Genomic DNA, 22,118 nt, shown 5'->3' with positions numbered 1-22,118 from the left:
GGATTACAGGCCATGAGCCTCCACGCCCATGCCTGGCTGCACCATATTTTTTTTTAATCTATTCATCTGAGGGGCATCCAGGTTGATTCCATATCTTGATTATGGTAAAAATGCTGCAATGAGCATGGTTGTGCTGGTAGCTTTTGTGTGGACTTGTTTATGGTTTAGAGTAGAATTGCTGGGTCATAGGGAAGCGCTATGTTTATTCTTTTGAGGAACCTCCATACTTCTTTCCAGAGTGGCTGTTTATACAATCCCACCAATAGTCTAATAGTATTCCCTTTTGGCCACATCCTTACCACCATCTGTTATTGTTAATTTTTTCTTGATAATGGCCATTCTAACTGGGATGAAATGGAATCTTATTGTTGTTTTGATTTGTAGTCCCCCCCCTCCTTTTTTTTTTTTTTGGCCAGTCCTGGGGCTTGAACTCAGGGCCTGAGCACTGTTCTTGGGCTTTTCTCAAGGCTAGTGCTCTACTACTTGAGCCCAAAACCCCTCTTGTGCCTTTTTCTGTGTATGCGGTACTGAGGAATTGAATGCAGGGCTTCCAATATGCTAGGCAAGCACTTTACCTCTAGTCCATACTCACAGCTCCTGATGGGTATTTCTTTTATGACCAGAGATGTTGAACATTTCTTCATATATCTTTTGGCCATTCTTACTTAGAAGTCTCTGCTTAAGTCTTTAGTGCATTTATTAATTGGGTTGTTGTTTCTTTGAGGGTTTATTTTTGGGAGTTTAAGTTTTTGAGCTCTTAAATATATTTTGGATATGAGGTCCTTGTTTGATGTATAGCTAGTAAAAATCTTCAAATTCATTTAGTATATCGAAAAGTTACTAATTTTTGAGTATTATTTTTATGTCCTATTACCTTTCCAAGCTATTAATTCGTTCTGGAAGTATTTTGGTGGTCTGTAAGGTTTATTAAATATAGAATATCCTCAGTGAACAGAGATAATTTTATTCTTCTTTTCCTACTTGAATCTCTTTTATTTCTTTCTCCTGCCTTATTTCTCTGACTAGAAATTCTGTACCGTATTGAGTAAGAGTGAGGAAAATAGACTATCCCTTGTCTCCTGACTTTGGAAGGAGTGATTTCTCTTTTCCCTATATATATTGATATTGGCTATAGATTTGTCATATATAGCCTTTATTAAGTTTGCATACATTCCTTTTATTAATAGTTGATTTTTATACATACTCTGTAGTTGAGCTATCTTTTATTCATTGACTCTGATTTGCAGTGGTCTGGGAAGCACCACAAACAAGCAGAATAGCAATGTAGTCCAGTCTTGGACTTCATTTGCTGTTTTTCTCATTGTTGGCTGTGCTCTGGATATTTGAGGCTATGGGATAGAGAGCAGCCATACAAATGATGCAGATACTGTCTCAAATGCCTGTGACTTCATTATACTTTATTGAAGGGGAGTCAGGTGTCATAGGCAGTCTTAGGAGTTGACTGGAAGTAATTTGCAATTATAGATTTCATTGTCACTCATCGAGGAGAATGAAATGTAGACATCCAGATGATTTTCACAACTACTAACTAGTAAACTGAATTGTCAAGACTGGTTGGAATCTAAAGTGCTTGTCAAAACTTAATGAAGAAGACCCAGGAGAGACTTTCGAGGGCAGGTATAAAGGATTTGAAATTCTCAAGACAAATGCCTTCTTTTTGAAGGAGTCTCCTCTTGTTTTGCTTATAACTGCAACAAGAGGAGACAGCTTTTGTTCTGGTCCCTCTGTTAAATATGCTAAGAAAGCGCCAGAACTCAAGGTTGAGATCCCTCTATACAGCCTGTCAGAGCAGCTTCTCTTGGTTCTGAGCATTACTCAGCTCTCTGGAGTAGATAAGTCTCCCGACTGCTCTTTGCCACCCCATTGCCACTGGGCTATCTCAGCCACTTCCGTGGCCAGCTGTTCTCCTTCAAAATGTAGCCCTGTTTCTCTGTAAAGGTGGTGGGAACAATCGCTTCATTACCATACATGTTACTGTTAACTACCTACCATTTCTGAGGCATCAAGGTTCTTTACATTATTTTTTCATTTTATTTCATTAGGAAGACAGGTATTATAAAAAGCATAAAATGGGCCAGGCACAGGTAGTTCATGCCTATAATCCTAGCTACTCAGGAGGCTGAGGTCTGGGGATAAGGGTTCAAAGCCAGCCCAAGCAGAAAAGTCCCCCTGAGATTCTGTATCTCCATTTAGCCACTCAAAACCAGCAAGTGGCACTGTGGCTCAAGGGGTAGAATGCTAGTCTTGAGCATGAAGAAGCTCAGGGACAGTACCCAGACCCTGAGTCTACACCTCACTATTAACAACAACAACAACAACAAAAGCATAAAATGGGAAATGGATATGTGACTCGAGTGGTCGAGTACTAGCCCTGAGTGACAAAGCTGTGGGAGAGGGCCCAGGCCCTGAGTTCAAGTCCGAGTATCTGCATAGAAAATAAATAAGTGAAAGCATGAAATGCATTCAGTACTTTTAACACAGTACTTGTCTGACTCCCTGTGGCATTTCCTATGAGGAGTAACTCTATAACAGCTGGGTTATTTTGTCACTGTCATTCCTTGCTGTGTCACCAGAGCTTAGAACAATGATAAGCCATGCTTATCATTTGCTAGATATTCCTTTTGTGACTGATGAGCAAATGGAAGCTCAGAGACGTTTAGCAAGTTGGCCAAGTCATGACAGAAAGTGAGCAGCAGAGTCCTGTTAGGACCTGGTTTTGCAGGCTTAGAGCCTGTATATGACCTCCCAGTGCCTTTGCTTCTCAAAGGAGAAGGAATGATTGTGGTAGCAATTGGGTCTGAGTATGTATGAGTAGGAATGTGATGCTTATGCATTGGCTGGTGGGGAGATGACCTTGACCATGTTTCCAGGAGGCAAAATGTACCAGGCCTAAAGCTCATCTCTAAGCCAGTCTGCAGAGTTCTCCCTCCCGGAGGTTTTGAGATGATATGTAAAACCCTAATTAACACAGCTTACATGTCTGTATCTATAATTGTTTAACCCTTTCATGGATTTGACTTCCCTGTCTTAACAGATACCCTATCTCCTCTGACAGGTTTCTGCTCTGTTTCCCTCCATTATGTTGATTTTCAACTTGAAATTTGTTATAGGGTAGAGCTGAAGTATTTCTAACACACACACACACACACACACACACACACACACACACACACACTATAAGAAATGCCAGATATGCATTTACCCAATTGTCCAGAAACAAGGACATACTGAACCTTCACACTAGCACAACAATGTTCACTGAAGCACTACTTACCATAGCAGAGATATGAAACCAACCCACATGATCCTCAGTAGATGATTGAATCAACAAGATGTGGTATTTATACACAATAGAATTCTATGCTGCTGTCAGAAAGAACGGCATTGCCCCATTTGTAAGGAAATGGAAAGACTTAGAAAAATCATATTAAGTAGAGTAAGACAGACCAAAGGAATATAGGCTCAGTGGTTTCTCTCATTTGTCATAATTAGTAGAAACCTTGGACTGTCCTAGCAGAGGATTACAATAGCTCAAAATCTAGATACATAAGGCCATATAGGATGAGGCTAAATGAAAGGACCTCCAGGATATGGAAACAAGAGCTATATAATGTGTGATTATTGTTCTTAATGTACTATGTTATTCTCATCTCTTTTGTTGTCCCTTGGTTATTTTCATATTGTCACAGTATCTTACCTTGTTATCTGGTATATTGCATATACGTTTATTTGTTTATTTGAAGTAGGAAAGGGAAGGGGAAAAACAAGATGAGGGGAGGGTGTGGGGGGAGGGAAATGGGGACAAAACATGAAAAGGGGTATCAATGTGTGTGAAGTAATGCACTTTCTATCTGGTGAATATAACTGTATTCTTGGATATTTCATAAAGGAAACGGTGTGTGTGGGGGGGCAGAGATAGACAGAGACAGACAGACAGTGTCAGTGTGTGCTAGTGCCATTCCTCAGGCTTGAACTCAGCCTAAATACTGTCCAGAACTTTTGTGCTCAAGGCTAATTACCATTTGAGGCACATCTCTACTTCCACCTTGTTGGTGACCTGGGCTTGATCTCAGGGCCTGAGCACTGTCCTTGGGCTGAGCACTGTCCTTAGGCTAGAGCTTTACCACTTGAGCTTTTTCTATGTATGTGGTACCAAGGAATTGAACCTGGGTCTTTGTGCATGCTAGGCAAGCACTCTACAACTAGGCCCCTCCTTTTTTTTAAACAAAATAATGTCTTAGTTTTGATCATTTTCTGAAATAAATTCATGGTTTTTTTTCCATTTCATTGTAAGCAATTGTTATTTTGTAAATTCATGGCAATGTGTCACAGATTCTTTTATCTTTTATGTTTGCAATGAATTTTTACTTGTTTATAGACTCATAAGAGCTTGGGGAGATAACTATTTTATACTTGCCCCAGGCAAAACCTTATTCCACTTATTCTCAAAGGAGACCCTCTCTCTTCTAGAATATCTTAAGTAATGAAAGTGTCTGTGAAGTACCAAGGCAATGAATTACTTACTTGGAAAGATTTTTCTAGTTCTAAACTATCATTTTACTCTTCTGATCTGAAAAGAATTAGAGTTCAAAACATTTCTTTTTTCCTGAGTTTATAAAGAGACTCTTGTAATGTAGCTTTTCTTCATGAGGGCTGGATAAATATTCATACTGATATAAACACTAATGTGTTTATGGCACTGGATGTCAGAAGTTATCAGCCTATTTTCCCTTTTGTGCTTTAGAGAAATGAAGGGAAGAGGAGCTAACTTGGGCGATAGATGGTTCACTTCAAAGATGTCGGAGTGGGAACAAATGGTTCTGGTACCTTGTAGATACGTTTGTATCTACAGTGATTTCACATTTATTTCTAATTGTTGTTTTTTAGGTGCATTTTGATCAATTTAAAGAAGCATTAATACTTATCTTGTCTAGAACTCTCTCCAATGAAGAACATTTTCACGAACCAGGTAAGGATATTAACTTTTTTATGTTCCTCCTTAAAAGCTGTCTAGGGAAGGACTGGAGATAGAGCCCTTTCTGGTTGGCCTGAGACGTTGGGTTCAGTCTCAGTAGTACAAACAGGGGAAAAAAAATTTTGTTTAAGTCTGAAAAGTTTTCCAGGGGATTGTGGAGACCTGGGAGCATGTCTTTGAAGGATTTGGGACATCTGCCTTTCACAGATTGAGTGGTTATTTCCAGAGACTGCTCTCTCGGTATTATCATAAAAGCCTTGCAGCTGTTACATATAAAATACAGCAGTGTATTGTGGAAAAAGTAATTGGATTGTTCCAAGGCAATATGTCAGATGATGTGGCAATAACTCATCGTAGGAATGAGTACAATAAAGCTGAGGGCTGGCTCCCGCATCTTCATTTCCTCTGTACATGGAAGCATATGACGTGGGGAAATTATTTTTCCTGGAAGAAGGTGGTCAATCAAGACAATTCTATTTAGTCTGTGTCTGCTGTAGATGTGACCCTATGTTATTACAACCATCTGTCCTTCATGCTTCATCAGTATTTTTTTTGAGCACCATATACTACAAGACATTAGTGTGTGTATGTGTGTGTGTGTGTGTGTGTGTGTGTGTGTGTGTGTGTGTGTGTGTGTTGGTACTGAGCTTGCATTTAGGGCCTCATGCTCTTGACTTTTTTCTCAAAGCTAGTGCTCTACTAAAACCATATTTCCACTTCCAGATTTTGGTAGTTAATTGGAGATAAGACTTTCTGTTGGGACTGGCTTCAAACCATGATCTCCAGATCTCAGCCTTCCGAGTAGCTAGGATTACAGGCATGAGCCACCAGCACTTGGTTTATCTATTTCTAAAAAGAACTCTTTTTTTTGGCCAAATATAAAGTTCCAATGATTATACAATATATTTTCTTTAACTTGTACACCAATCTGGCATTTAGGTATGTATGTGCCTTCAAATCAAGGAAATATGGTAAATATTTAAGGGAAAGTCTAAGCACTGCAGAAATCGCTATTACAACACATGTTTATTACAGCAGTGGTCATGGCAAGAGGTACAAATTCACTCTAAAGGAAATTCTGGAATGATGAAACTTTCCTATCTTGAGTATCATAGAAATTATGTGATTGTATGAGTTTTTCCAAACTGTACATTGTGCATGACATGCGTAAAATTAAGTATACCCCCAATAAACCTGACTTTAAAAAAGAGAGTTCAGGCCTCTCATCCTAGCTACTGAGAGGGCTGAGTTCTGAGAATTGCCGTTGTAAGCCAGCCCAGGCAGGAAAGTCCATGAGACTCCTGTCTTCCACTAACCACCAAAAACAAGTCAGAAGTGTTACTGCGGCTTAACTAGTAGAGTACTAGCCTTGAGCATAAGTGCTCAAGGACAGTTCCCAGGCTGAATTCAAACCTTAGGACCAACACTAAAAGAAAAAAAGAAAGAGAGAAACTTTTAAAAAAAAAAGTTGAGTTTGAGACAGGAGAAGTTAGGAACACTTTGTGACTATAAGTAATGGTTCAATGTGACCACGTTTAGACAAAACACAGATGGGAACTCACTTGTAATTTTGCCTGCTCATCTAGTTCGTATTATACATCCTGAAATGTTCCAGGTTTGGGTTACATGTCTCAACATTTCTTTCAATAGTGTTTTGGATTCTGATTGAGTCTCCATTTTCTCGTAATGGTGATCACCCTAACAAGATTATGCTTAATTCTGAGATTTGCAAGAGTTCTCCAGAATCCCTCAGTGATCCTGAGAGAGAAGTTACTGTATTTTTGAGGGTTTTTTTTTTAACACTAATTGTAGAATTTCTATAGGTGACTACTGTTGGGACATAGACCTTTATAATCTCTGAGAGCTTGCAGTTGGCTGATATTTTTACCTTTTTTTGTCTGTCATTTTGATAACATTTTACAAGGTCTGGGGACCATAAATGAATGATAGGGACCCCACCCTGTGAGTCTAGGAAACAAACATTCAGTGTCCTACCATGTTCTTCTGCCATGTTTTTTGTGTGGATTTGGAAGTTTCAGCCCTGCCTTGATATCACCTGATGCTTTTGCTGTCCTTTCTCCAAATCCTGTAAGAGAATTGTCAACATAAAGATACAGAGTGCTGGTGACCACAGATGTGGAGGGTGCCTCCTGGAGTTGCGCATGGGGATAAGCTAAACAAAAGCCAGGAAACAAGTTGATAAACTTAGCTCAAGACAGTGGCTTCCTCGTCAGTTATGGGCCTCAGATGAGAATTCGAACTAGCCTTCCAGGATAGCTAATAGAAAGAATTTTTAGTTTCTCTGTGAGTTCTGTCCTTTGGGTAGATTGTACCAAATCCCTGTGTCAGAACTAGCTTAGATCAGGGTTATGCCACAGCCGCGTACCCAGTGAAAGCATTTGGCCAGCGCTTAAGTAGCTTCCCTAACATTGGTCCCAGCCAGATAAATATCTCCTGTGCCACCATGTGTCAGCCCCTCCTCCCTTACTCCCTGTTTATTCTGAGCATTTCTGCTTTGTCTGCTTTTTGCCTGTCTCCCTTCTGGCTTCTCCAGTTGTTCATGGTGATCAAGTCATTCTTTCCACTCAAACATTCTTCTGCTCATTCTAACTCTGACCTCTCTACTCTCTCAGCTTCACTGGCTTGGGTAGGCAGAGGGAGAATGACCAGGACTCGAATGTAGTATTCTGGAAGGTTGCCTGAACTCACTCTACTCTCTCTGTCTCTCTGTCTCTGTCTCTCTGTCTCTGTCTCTCTCTGTCTCTCTGTCTCTGTCTCTCTCTGTCTCTCTCTGTCTCTCTCTGTCTCTCTCTCTCTCTCTCTCTCTCTTTCTCTCTCTCTCTCTCATAACTATCACTTAAGTTATAAATCATTTAGGGCTGGAAGAACTCTTCTGGCACAAATTAAAGGGAAGGAATGTGTCATCCTAGCTACATAGGAGGCTGAGAGTAAGAGGATTGAGGTTTGAGGCCAGCATGGAAAGAAAAGTTGGTGAGACTCCCTTCTGATGCCATCACCACTCTTACTGCCACAGAAGGGAAAATGGACATACTAGTGCACATCTGAGATCTCAGTGACCATAGGAGGCGGATTATGGCTTAGGCATTTACTCAGGTGTGTGTTTGGGCCAGAATCGAGATTATGTTCTGAAAACAACCAGTGAAACAGATGGCCAAGGAATGGTTCAACAGTCTCACACCATTCTAAGAAGCACAAGGTCCTCGAATTCAAATACTATAAATAAAAGGAAGAAACAGAGTGGAAAAGAACAGAAATCTCACAGATACTGAGGAGGTACTAATACTGCATCCAGGGATACAGAGGGCTTAGTTCTAAGCTCTCTTACCCTTCAGAAGGATGAGCTGGTCCTCAGCCACGACAGCAGAGCCCAAAGACTTAGAGTGGCCAGAAGGGGCCAGGACTGATAACAGCATCTGTGCCCAGTGATTGGTGACAGGGCTGCCTTTGCGTTCTTGGGCTACTCAGTACTTAACTTATCTTTTACTATGGGGAACTAGGGGTGTGTGTGTGTGTGCGTGCGAGCGTGTGCGTATGCATATGTGACACGTGCTGCCTTTTGAAATCAGGTAGACTTGGAGAAAAGAAGTTACCTTAATACCACAGCAAGAAAAAATGTTGGTACTGTAGACCCTTAGAAATGGAGAGAGTCGGGGCCGGGAGTTTGGCCTAGTGGTTAAAGTGCTTGCCTAGCATGCATGAAGACCCGGGTTTGATTCCTCGGTACCACATACATAGAAAAAAGCCTGAAGTGGTGCTGAGGCTCAAGTGGTAGAGCTCTGACCTTGAGAAAGTCCAAGGACAGTGCTCAGGCTCTGAGCTCAAGCCCATAACTGGCAAAAAAAAAAAGAAATGGAGAGAGTCATGATTTATTTATTTTTTTAAGATCAACTGTCAGGTACACTACTAGCAAGCTATAGTACAAAGTCGGTGTGATAGGATAGAAGGAAGCATAACTGAATAGTTGAGAAACACTGACAGTGTCCCTCTAATGGCATGACTTACATGTTACATATACCTCTGTGATCTTTTATCAGTTTATAGCTAAAAGTGGTTATGTTGTGTTGGGCCAGCCATGGGTGGCACACAGCATCACTAGCAATCCTAGCTGCTCAGGAAGCTGAGACCTGAGGATAGTGGTTTGAAGCCAGCCAGGCCAGAAGGTCTATGGAACTCTTATTTCTAATTAATCAGCAAAAGCCAGAAGTAGAGCTGTGTGACTCACCAGTTTTGAACAAAAGAGCTAAAAGACTGTTCCCAACCCCTGAGTGTAAGCCCCAGTACCCTTCCCCAAATAGTGGTTGTGTTGGAAAATACTTAAAATTCCTTCTACTTTAAGATTTAATTTTGTTGTCTCCTAATAGCTCAATGCCATTTACCTAAACCTGTAATAAAAAAGTAGCTTTGTATGTCTGTGAGATATCACCCAATTACAAAACATGATTTACCTAACCTAAATTGACACTGTAAAGTTTATCCTGAGGATGAATGTCTCTTATAGTCCATGCTTTCCCATTCTTCTAATTAGAGGCAGTTATATATAAATAATACAAAAGCAAAGCTCCAGTGGGATTTGAGAGAAGCTGAGATGAAGTCATCATTTCCATAACTCTGTGTATTCTTAACTGAAGGGGTGTGGGTGGACAAGATTCTTTTCAGCATCTTACTCTGTATTTATGATCCTAACACCCCTGGAGGGCTATTGCCCCCCCCTTAAAAATCAATACCTCCACCAACACAACGAAAACCACCAAAATTCAGAGAAGGCTAGAAAATGGATTGGGAATCCTTTGTAAATTGCCAGTGGCGTAACTCCCTTATAAGTATGAGGGAGTTTTCATATCACTTCTCTGTAATAAGAAACAAATCATTTGCTATTTGTTCAATCTGTGATGGCGTTAGTTGATTGGATTTCTATCTTGGAAAGGCTGGCACATTTTCTAAGCTGTATGACATCGACATGTTGGCAGTCTCCAGTCTCCAGAGATTTTATTTCCCTCATCTGATGCATCTGATTTCAGTTGTATAGTAGATACTAGCATAACATAGGAAACCCTTTTGGAAGGGTCTTTCCCTTATTTCTCAAAAGGGAAAGCCACCTCATTAGGAAAGCAGCGTAAGCATTGTTTTGATGTAGATAATTGTTTTATATAGTAGGCATCCCTAATTCTAGGAACCACTCCAGCTGTACTTATATTCCTTATGCTTTGAAGATGTAACTGTAATAAACACATGCTAATGTACAGTAAAGTAGGTTCTGTGACATGGCTTTGGGCTTGATCCTGATTTGCAATAATTGAAAACCGGCCTGCGGCCAGGCTGTGAAGTCTCAGTAGAGTCTTGTTAGAGGTTAGAGAGGACACTTGAACAGTGTCCTCTCTCTGGCTGAGTAAGGTCAGTAAAAGCTAGCTTCTCCTCTTAGTGCCCATGAGCAGAAATAGGACCAGAAATTCTTAGGACCAGAAATTTCCTCCAAAAGTTAAAAGCAAAACAAACCATCAACACCACCACTGCCAATAAAAGAGGTGTTACGAGTGTGTCTATATGGCCATTGAATTAGAAGCATGAATGCCTGCTGACAGTCCTGTCAAATCATAGAACTTTAAAAATTCCGTGACAGTATAATAATGTATTTGACTACTCAGTACCACTCTCAGATTTTATGCTATATAGATAATTATAGGTAAGCATAAAGATGTGCATACAAGGGCACTTAGTTCAGATTATATATGTGGGGAAATGGGTTTATGTAGCAAGTGAAAAAGTGAAAAAATGGCAGTGTATTGAGGTATAAACTTAAGATATATAGCTGTTTAATCTTAAGACATAAGCAACTCATAAGATGTGCTATAGACAATTATTTATTTTTATGTTACTTGTTAAGATTACTTATTATTGTTATGTTACTAAGGATACAAATCAGTCTTTAAAAATGCATGTTTGTGGGCCAGGAGTTTGGCCTAGTGCTAGAGTGCTTGCCTAGTATGCATGAAGACCCAAGTTTGATTCTCAGTACCACATACACAGAAAAAGCCAGAAGTGGTACTGTGGCTTAAGTAGTAGACTGCTAGCCTTATGAAAGCCCAAGGACAGTGCTCAGGCCCTGAGTTCAAGGCCCAGGACTGGCAAAAAAAAAATACATGTTTGTGTCCAAGAAATATTCATAATATTTAAATAGCACTGGTGACAATTTTGGTAATGGACTAGTTTGCTTGAGTTGTATCTGTTTTATTTCAGTTACCACCTAGAGGTGTGAAGGAGGTAGTTCTCAACAGGGAGTCTTGGAGAAAAAAATATGTTCACTGGTAAAGGGGAAGACTAAGAAAGAGGAGGAAAGTAGGACAAACACAGATGAAGACAAAACCACCTCCAGTTTCTGTGGTGACCAACTGGGATACTGTCATTAAACATTTGCCACTGACCTTACCGCTTTAAAAAAATGGGGCTGAGGAAATCTGTTTTGGGCTCACAACCTGTGGCGCTTTTCCTGATACAGCTGCGCCAGTGTTAGGTGCCTCTCCGTGGCTTTATGGCCTTGGCTACCAGTGGCTCGACAGTAGTCTAGGTAGAAGGGCCAGGGTATGACAGGAGTTCCTGGGATAGGACTTTTCGGAGCATACCACAACCTTGTTCCATGGAGCATAGCTATCTCTGTGCATGCTCTCTTCTCTCTCTCTCTCTCCCTCTTCCCTTCCCCCTTCCCGCCCCTCTCTCTTCCCCTCTCTCCCTTCCTCTCTTCTCCCTCCCCTCCCCTCATCCCCCTTCTCCCCCTGAGTACTATTCCTTAGTCTTTTTGCTTAGAGCTACCACTCTACCACTTGAGCCACATCTCCACGTCAGCTTTTTGCTGGTTGATTGGAGATAAAAGCCTCACAGACCAGTCTTGGGCTGGCTTCAAACTTCAATCCTCCCATATCAGTCTTCTGAGTTGCTAAAATTACAGGCATGAGCCACAGCACCCAGCTTGGAAGTTCTCTTTTGAGACAAATGAGCAATGTGAAGTAAACAGTGAGCAATTGGGTTTTAACTTCTAAGATGAAAATGGATTTGGCTTGTTCCCCCACCTGCTGTGTAGTGCCTGTCAGTGAGATCCTCAGATCTCAGCCTCCTGAGTCACTACAATTACCGGTGTGAGCCACTGGCACAACAGAAATTGAAAATAGGAAAGAAGAGATGACTCAGAATTGACACACTCTAGGCAAAAATCATAAATGTATGTCCAAGGAACACCAAAACCAGGACAGTTATTTCACTGGTATTTCCCATCTCTTTGGGGGCTCATAATTGTTATGTAAGGAGTTTGATTACTTAATAAATTTAGTAACCCTACAGTACTTGCCATGGGTAAAATTGCTTCAGAATGAAACTTTTTTTTTTTTCTAATCCTTTCCAAAAGCAAAACAAAAAGCAACCTGCTTAATTAAAGTGATACAGTAAAATTTTGAGATTTGTTGAAAGGTAGCAGAGGCTGGGCAGTGTTGTGGGAAAAACAAATCAAGTAAGTGTGGTACAGTACTGAGCTCTGTATCCTGAGCATGCGTGGTTTTTCCTCAAGAATGGTCTCCTTGGAAACATGACTATGGATAACAAAGGTCTACTGAATGTAGCTATGTTCATGAAATAAATCAACTTGGCTCTTGGCTGCCATTTTGAAATCCTTTCTTTGGATACAGGAAGAAAAGAAGGGAGGCATTCTTTAACATGGATGTTGAAGGGCATCCCTCCGGCTAGTGGGCTGTTGCTGCCCACTGGAAAGCTTTGGTTGATGATAATGAGAAGAAGCACAGTTCTCAAGTGTTTAACATAACAATGGCTATCCGCCATGGATGTTCTCTCTTCCCAGCTTAGGGAAATTCATTGATAATGATGCTGTGAGTAAAAGAGGGATGTATGAGTGTATTATTTGTAGACAGACACCTTCCACTTGAGCCACATCTGAAAGTGAAGTGTGTAAATGGTCTGATGACTTTTAATTCTTGATTCCATGCATCATTTTGGGGGAGATTCAGTAATTGAAGAACCCTCCATATTTCTTATGGTTGCTAATATCAAGACTAAAAAATTTACATGTACATATTGACTGTCATGTGTGTATCTTCTGTGGCTATCAAAAGATTTTTGATTTATGTTAAAGTGGGCTGGAAATTGGTCACTATAATAAGACAGCATGTGAAAGATTTCTAAGTTACTGACCATGCAGCAAGGAAATAAAACAAGCCAGCATTCCATAGTGCTCCACCACTTAGGAAGAGAGCCGCCTGGATTCCAGCTCTGCTCCCCGCACTGCGTGGGGCGGTTGCCTGGGGAACCATTTTAGCCACAGGTAAGTTTAGGACTAGATCACAGAGAGGACTTTTAGGACCATTGCTGGTCCCCTCCTTGTTTTCATCTGAAGGACAATTTCCACTGGAGCTCCCTTGCCAATTCCACCCCCAGGATATGCCTTCGTTTTCATGCTGGGAAAATCTCATGGTTGAGTTTCCAAAGCTATGTTATCTTTTTAATCCTTCCCAAGCCCCCACCTTCACTGGTGGTATATCCTGTTATCTGTCATGAAAATTGAAGAATACCTAATAAATTAAGGATGGTTCTGCATTGCCTCTTATCTGACTAGCATCTGTGGGTGTCAGCTGCCAACAAGTAGCTCGGGTGTCTATGCCGCTCCTGGATACCCACAAGCTGACACATGCACTTCTGATGAAAGGTACCTTCAAATGTGCATGCCATTTTCAATGTAAATTGTGAATGCCTAAACATTTCCTGTAAGAGAATCGCTCGACCTAATAAAATGACTTGGCTGTGACTTTCAAAAAAAAAAAAAAGCCAGGTATAAATATTGCTGGAGATTGCATAGCTAGCACAAATGCTTCACTCTTGGCTTTTTTTTTCTCCCTCTGGGCATTTGCAGAATGCTTCTGGACACATTTGTAACTATCATGAAATCTGAGCTTGTACCAGAAGAGCATGAGGGGGTAGGGCCCCAGGATGCTGTAAAATAAGAGCTGCCCACCATGGTTTCTATGGTGGGAGAGGTTTTGTTCTCTCAGCTCGTATCTAACCACCTACCTTTACTTTGATGATGTATTTGCACACCTCATCTAAAAATCTATATATCTGAGTCCTGAGATGCCTTGCTAAGACTGTCATATTCAAGCAGGACCTGTATTCTGCTCTCCAGAGAGACAGTGTGTCTTTATAGAAGACAGAGCAACAGAATATTTCATTTTATTAATCTAATAGTGTGCAAGGTGCTTAGAAATCTTTAAGATGACGTTTGAATGGAGTGAAGTATTTATTTTTTTGCTTTGAAGCTGTAGTAGCAAAAAAGGTGTTTGGTGGTAGCTGTGGTGGTGGCTTTGGTGGTAGTGGTGGCAGCGGTAGCAGTGGTAGCAGTGGTGATTGCAATGGTTGTGGCTGCAATGGTGGGTGGTAGTAAAGGTGCAGGTGATGAAAATGCTGAAGTCCTTCTTCAAGGTCAAGAGATGACTCTCCTGTTATATACATTGCTTTTTATTTTCTTTTGTACAGAACTGAAGGGCATGGAGACAAAACCCACAATATACTGCTTTTGTCAATGAGGTGGTCCATTTGTGATTTTTTTCCCTAGAGCTTTTCAATTTTATAAGATTAAAAATTTGTTTTGTACCAGTACTGCACCCTGAACTGAAGGCCTCATGCTTTCATCAAGCTTTTCTGGTCATGGTTGGTATTCTACCCCATGAGCCACACCTCTACTTCTGGCTTTTTGCTGGTTAATTGGAGAGAAGAATCTCTTGGATTTTTTTTTTTTTTGCCAAGGCTAACATAAAACCTTGATCCTCAGATCTCAGACTCCTGAGTAGCTAGGATTGATTATAGGCCGGAGCCACCAGCAGTTAGCCTGTGACATCTTGATGCCTGGTTTTACAGAGATGATGCTTCTCTGTCATTAATTGATGAAAATCACTGTAGCAGTCTCTCCCTCTCTCTCTCTCTCCCTCCCTCTCTCCCTCTCCCTCCTTCCCTCCCTCCCTCCCTCCCTCCCTTCTTCCTTCCTTCCTTCCTTTTTTTTTTTTTTGTGCCAGTCCTGGGGCTTGATCTCAGGGCCTGGGCATTGTCCTTGAGCTTCTTTTATTCAAGGCTAGCACTTTACCACTTGAGCCACAGTGCTACTTCCAGCTTTTTCTGTTTATATGGTTCTGAGGAATTAAACCCAGGGCTTTATGCATGCCAGGCAAGCAATCTACTACTAGGCCAAACTCTTGGCCCTGTCTATTTCTTTACTTCCTGCTTTCCTGATAGATCAGAAAGTAGAATAGTTAGTAAAGGAGCTACTGAAGGTACTGAGAGCTTTCTATTACTTGGTGTAGACATTAATTTTACTATGCTCAGAGGTAGAGTCCAGTGTTTTGTTTGTTTGTTTGTTTTAAGTTAATTTCCAAGACTTCTTGACTAGGTTTCCAAGACTTGTCCTGGTTAGATTCTTCTCACTCTGTAGTCCCTCCTGCATCTATTAAACATCAGTTTAATACTTGGAAAAACAACTATGTTTACCTGATTTTCTTTTACTCAGCTTACTCTGATGCTTTTGAGTCAATTCCTTTGATCTCATCATTAGAACGCTGATATAATGTGCAGTTTTATATGTATAGCTGGACTGCTATAAATGGTTCAAAAGTGGAAGCTGTGTTGCGCATCTGACCCGATGGCTCATCGATGCCCACAGCCACAACTGGCCCACAGTGATCATTTATTTTGGGGCAACTATAAGAGACTGTGCCCACTAGCTGGCACTGACATCTTGGGGGCTGAGATTCTCATGTTATGTGGCCTCAACACTTGTCTTCTTGTCCAGACTGCTTGCCAGAAGCTCAACCCAAATATGTTAGAGGTGGGAAGCGTTATGGACGAAGGTCCTTGCCGGAGTTCCAAGAGTCTGTGGAGGAGTTTGCAGAGGTGACAGTGATCGAGCCACTACATGCAGAAGCCCAGCCGCCCCACAGCCCAGCTGGAGATTGCAGTGAGGTAAGGAGTGGGGGCAGTCACACCCACTGCAGACTATGAGTGTCCATGGTTGCAAAACAGTATGGTAATGGGGTTTAAAGATGCCATGAGGACTATTTTTGATTTCTAGCTTCTTGCCAATCTTCTCACTTGTCTTTCAGACCCATATTTGGATATTTCCACCTCTGCTTTCATTTTTTTGAGCACTGATTTTTTTTTTGATGTTTAATTGTATATCATTGTTTATTTAGCCTGATTTTTCCAGTGGCACCCTAGCTATCAAGAAGCTAATTGTAGTTATTATTCACCAACATAACATATTAATAAGGAAAACATCAAAAATAGCATACACCGTGCTTAAAATAAAATACAAAATGTGTGTTGATCTCTCACAGTCTGAGATGATAAAATGCAAAGCACATCCTGTTATATTCTTGGGAAAGTTGGAGCAGTGTTTTTTTTGTTGTTTTTTTTTGTGTGTGGGGGGGGTCATGGGGCTTGGACTTGGCCTGGGTGCTGTGCCTGAGCTCTTCAGACCAAGGCTACCACTCTACCCCTAGGCCTGAGCATTGTCCCTGAGCTCTTCAGCTACCTACCCTTGAACCAAGCCTCACTTCCCATTTTCTAGGGCTTAATTGGAGATAAGAGTCTCAGGTCCTTTTGTGCCCGGGCTGGCTTTGAATCTCGATCCTCCATCCTTGAGATCTCAGCCTCCAGAGTAGCTAGGATTACAGGCGTGAGCCACTGTGCCCGGCTGGAGCACTGTTTTTTTTTTTTTGTTTGTTTGTTTGTTTTTTGTTTTTTTTAATGTGCATGCTTTATAATTACATGTTCAGATTTCAGTTATTTTTATATTGTCTTCCATCTTCTCTTGGGATTGATCTTTCTTCCATGGTATGATTTTTTTTTAGTTCTTTAAAATGCTGACCAAATCTTTATACCTCTCTACTCATTTCAGACTATAAAACAGTATGCATGATAGGTTGGAAGTGAAAGCCATGTGTTCAAGCATTGTGAGTGCATATGTCAAATGTATGGACCTTGCTTCAAGCTACCAAATAAAAGGGCCCATTTCTTACAGGGCCTCCATAACCAGGCATAGCTCATTCTCCAGCATGGCAGGGCAGGCTGCCTCTTCCCATGCCCTTCTTTTTTATTTTTTGTCAGTCATGGGGCTTGAATTCAGGGCCTGGGTACTGTTTTGCTCAACGTTAATACTCTATCACTTTGAGCCACTTCTGGTTTTCTGGTGGTTAAGTGGAGATAAGACTCCCACAGTGACTTTTCAGCGCAGGGTGGTTTCATGAACCACGACCCTCAGATCTCAGCCTTCAGAGTAGGTACGATTACAGACTATTACAAGCATAAGGCACCTCGCCCAGCTCCACACCCTTCTACATACCATCATCACCTAATAATAAAGACCAAAGAGTGGGCCGGGAGTTTGGCCTAGTGGTTAAAGTGCTTGCCTAGCATGCATGAAGACCCGGGTTCGATTCCTCGGTACCACATACATAGAAAAAAGCCGGAAGCGGTGCTGAGGCTCAAGTGGTAGAGCTCTAGCCTTGAGAAAGTCCAAGGACAGGGCTCAGGCCCTGAGCTCAAGCCCAGGCCCTGAGCTCAAGCCCAGGACTGACAAAAAAAAACAAAAGACAAACAAAAAAAAAAAGACCAAAGAGTAATATTTTCTTTATGTTTTCTTGATAACTCATATAACAGCATCCTGTTTATCGAACATGATTGCAAATGCCACGCTGAGGCAAGCTCTAAATATTTCATGAAAATCCCAGCTCAGACTGCGGCTGCAAATAGGTTTAGGTCAGATAGTGACATAAACCAGAAAAGAGACAAAGCTCCTTAGCTTCCTGAAAGTGATCTTTAGATTACAGGCTGATTGCGTGTGTAAGGTTGTGTGTGTGTGTGTGTTACACACGTGTGTGCATCTATGCTTACCTAACATCTATGCTGAGCTTATTAAAGTCTATAGGAAACAGGCTGCCAATCATACCCCTGCAATCAGATACCTGGTATCTTCAGCTTTCCAGCTGGATCGATCTCTGTCTCTGTCTCTGTCTCTCTCTCTCTCTCTCTCTCTGTCTGTCTCTGTCTCTGTCTCTTCCTCCCTCCTTCCCTCCCCCTTCTTTAAGATATTCTTTTTTTTTTTTGGCAGCATCTAGATTTGAACTCAAGACCATTCATCTGTTAGGCAGACATTCTAACTCTTGAGCCACAACCCCATCCCTCTCTCTCCCTTCTTTCTCTCCCTCTCTCATCAATCTTGTTCTATTCTCTCCTCTCTCCTCTCCTTCTCCCCCTCTCCCCCCTCTCTGTTGTTTTGGCAGAACTGGGATTTGAACTCGGCTTCAGCTTGCTAAGCAGGTACACTACCATTTGAGCTGTGCCCCCGCCCTTTTTGTTTTAGTCCTTTTTCAGAAAAGGTCTCATGCATTTTGCCCAGGGATAGCTTCAGATCTTGATCTTGCCATCTCTACCCCTCCTGTAGCTAGGATTACAGGTGTGAGTCATAATGCCACTGTATCTTGCTAACACAGGGATGTGGATTAAAAGAATCCTGTGGGTGAGGAGGGGCAGATAACAAGGAGAATGGAGAAATCTGCCTAGATCTTCCAGTGCCCATGGCTGGTTGGTCTAGGGCAGGGCCTACTTAGACACAGTTTTAGTGAGTCCTTCCATTCTTGAGTCTCTTGGATAAACTCTAATAGGAGCCTTTCTCAGTAAAGCATTGCACTTACATGCACAAAAATTAATTACACCCACAATTTCAGAGAGGAAGGTAATTTGCATACTTCAAGTAATATAGTATTTATAATGCCATATTTATCTGGCTGTCAGGAAAGATGATATTTTCCTACATAATTGCCGGGGCCAACCGGCAGCAAACCAGGGTTCGCAGATTGGGATTCCTGAAATAGGGGGCAAGGACTAGGAAAAAATAGAAGAGAGACACACAGATGGGGTTCAGGAGGGCTACAGCCCAAATCAGGAGCCACAGCTTAAGAAGCCTGTAGCCCAAGACCGTAGCCCAGTTTATTTCCAGTTCTCAATCTTAAATACACTTCTTTAAACTAGGGAACTGCCAGGGGCTACATTCATACAAACAGTATCAAGTCTGAAATAGGTTGAATGAGAAGCTATCAAGTCCCAAACAGGTTAAATGAGAAGCTATTGACACAGCCCAAAATCATGATAAGAGCTTACTTCCTTGTGTACTCAATTGTGCGGGTCCAAGGTCACTGACCCCACAGTCACAGTCACTGACCCCACAGTCAGTCCCCAACACATAATTTCTTTCTTAAAAAAGATTATAATATCTCTAGATTTTAAGAGATAAGTTTTATTATTTGGAAATCATTGTAACTCTAAAATGTCATTTCTCTAGCTTTTCTTTAGTTATTCATATATATATATATATATATATTTTTTTTTTTTTTGATGGGTCTTGAAGCTAGAAGGTTGGGCCTGCGCACTGTCCCTGAGCTCTTCAGCTCAAGGCTACTATCCTACCCCTGGAGCCACAGCCCCACTTCCCCTTTTCTAGTGATTAATTAGAGAGGAGAGTCTCACAGTCTTTAGTGCCCAGGTTGGCTTTGAACTGTGATTCTCAGATCTCAGCCTCCTGAGTAGCTAGGATTATAGGTGTTAGCTACTGCCCCTGACTAGTTATTGTTATATTTTATGCTGAGAACTAACATGGTTACTTAGTTTTTTATATGAGTGTATAACCACCCCCTGGATATACTCAGCATATCTTGGATAGAGCTTGGATAATTCTTGGACATAAGCCTCCATCATATATACTTGTTATGGCATACCTGCTGAGATTTGCTGATTAAAAGCAAGAGTTTGGGTTTAAAGATAAGAGTTGAAGACTGAGTTTGGAGAAAGCAAGGTTGCTTATAAAGGATATGTGAGAAGACAATCATCTTAGTTTGCTTGTGGGGTTTCCTTTAGCTTCCAGGTTTTGGCTTGAGGGAATGTAGGATTCTTAGCTTGTATGAGGACTATAGTTTGTTCTGTCCTAGACAAGTGTAATTTTTCCTAATGGGGCCATTCTGAGTTTCTTTTCTTTTTTCTTTTTTTGTTCCTGATACTGGGGATTGAATACAGGGCCTTGCACGCTTGCATAACTTTTTTTTCTTCAAGACTGATGCTTTACTACTCAAGCCTTATTTCTACTTCTCCTTTTTTGCTGCTTAATTGGAAATATATGTCTCAGGGATTTGCCTGCCCTGTCTGGCTTTAAACCTTGAGCCTCAGATCTCAGCCTCTAAAGCCATAGATGCCTAATTTTACCTTGATTCTATAAAAAAATTTTTTTTACTATAGGGTGCTGGGAGTTTGGCCTAGTGGTAGAGTGCTTGCCTAGCATGCACAAAGACCGAGTTCAATTCCTCAGTATCCCATACATAGAAAAATCCAGAAGTGGTGCTGTGGCTCAATTGGCAGAGTGCTAGCTTTAAGGAAAAAGCCCTGGGATAGTGCTTAGGCCCTGAGTTCAAGCCCCGGGACTGGCACGCGCGCGCGCACACACACACACACACACACACACACACACACACACACACACACACACACACACACTATTGTAAAGGTGAGGAGCAGAGGGATTACAGTTACATAAGTCAGGTATTGAGTACATTTGTTTTTGAAGAGGGTCACCCCATCCCTCATTTTCTCTCAGTTTTTTTTTTCCATTTCAATCCTCCTCACCGACAATTTGTGTTCATTTCCAATTTAGTGTCTAGTGAGTATCACTGCTGAATTAGTTCATGCTTTGTCTCTCTGTTTCTGTGTTTCCCGTTTCCCTCCCCAAATCAGATAAACTAACATACAAAACAAAAGGTACATAAATAAAACACAGAGACAAAATGGGGAAGACATAAAAAGAACCACAAAGATTAAAAAAAGAAGCGGGGCTGGGTCTCAGGGGGTGGGTTGGGCAATGTCCTTGAGCTTGAAGCGCTCAGGGACAAAGTCCAGGCCCAGAGTTCAAGCCCCATGACCAACAAAAATAAATAAATAAAAATAAAGATTAAAAAAATAGAAAACTTGCCATTTCTTGGAGTTCTATAAGCATCATTTTAGATGATCATATATACAGAAGTCTTGATTTAGAAAAGGTATTGCTAAACAACAACAACAAGCCCCCCAAAACCCATCTGGCTTCAGATTAATGATCCCAAGGTCTGTGATTAGAGTTGTATGTTACTATACCAGCCCAGAGTTTCTTGGTAAAGATAATAAAAGGACCAGATTTGCTGTCTGGAGTGAAATGGGGAGATCTAGCTGTTGCTACCCAACAGGAAGCTGCTTTTTGCACTAGGGTGAATCAAATAGTAACCATTTGCCTAAGGACTTAAAGGAGGGTGGGAGACAGAGTGAAACTGACCTAAGCTCTTATCAAAGTCATCTCCAGATGGCTTGATTCCAGCTGAAAACTCTTCCTCTCAGCTAAGTTAGCCAACAGTTTAGAAAAGATGAAATAAGTTCTCCCTTTCCCTCCACAATAGGAGGTTGCTATGGAATGATGGGAATATTCTTCCCCGGGCTCCTAGGCTCCTAGGTTCCTGGTTCACAGGGGGTGTGTGTGTGTGTGTGTGTGTGTCTGTGTGTGTGTGTGTCTGTGTGTGTGTGTGTCTGTGTGTCTGTGTTCTGCATTCTTACTTAGGAGTTCTCCTTTTATAACTATAACACCAAAATGATTGGTGGTTTTCTCGAGCCTTTCTGGACCTCTGCTCTTTCTTTCCCTTTCTAGAAAGCATCTAAAAATGTAGATGAGTGTAAACAAAGCTCTTAGGAAGATTATTTGGAGGCAACTAAATTCAGATTTCATGCAAGTCCTTGTGAAGATGCAGGCTTCATTTCCTGAGCAATGTGGAGCCCACCTAGGGACTGTGTGAGGGACACAGGCTGTCCCTGAGGGTTACAGATGGCTTGCCATGAGGTTTCTTCCCCCACATAGAATCTATAGAAATAAGCCCGATACAAAGAGAGACTTTTGTTTCAGCTCATTTATGGGTAAGCCTCTGTATAAATAATAAACATCTTAATAGTCTCTATCAAAGCTCTGCCCACATTGGTACCACCAGAGCTCCTATCA

General features: G+C 41.4%; 1 protein-coding gene across 1 annotated transcript in view; it reads left to right on the top strand.

Annotated features, from left to right (window-relative positions):
- Nucleotides 1-22,118, top strand: part of Nin (ninein) — a 118,303-nt gene that overhangs the window by 24,977 nt on the left and 71,208 nt on the right. Inside the window, exons 3-4 of the mRNA XM_090345077.1 lie at nt 4,909-4,990; nt 15,849-16,018. Coding sequence (XP_090201203.1) covers nt 4,909-4,990; nt 15,849-16,018 — 252 coding nt within the window. The remainder of the gene's footprint in view (nt 1-4,908; nt 4,991-15,848; nt 16,019-22,118) is intronic.

This window comes from Megascapheus bottae, chromosome 14 (genome assembly GCF_031878675.1).
Source record: "Megascapheus bottae isolate mThoBot1 chromosome 14, mThoBot2.hap1, whole genome shotgun sequence".
Classification (NCBI taxonomy): domain Eukaryota; kingdom Metazoa; phylum Chordata; class Mammalia; order Rodentia; family Geomyidae; genus Megascapheus; species Megascapheus bottae.
This window is presented reverse-complemented; position numbering and strand designations above follow the sequence as displayed.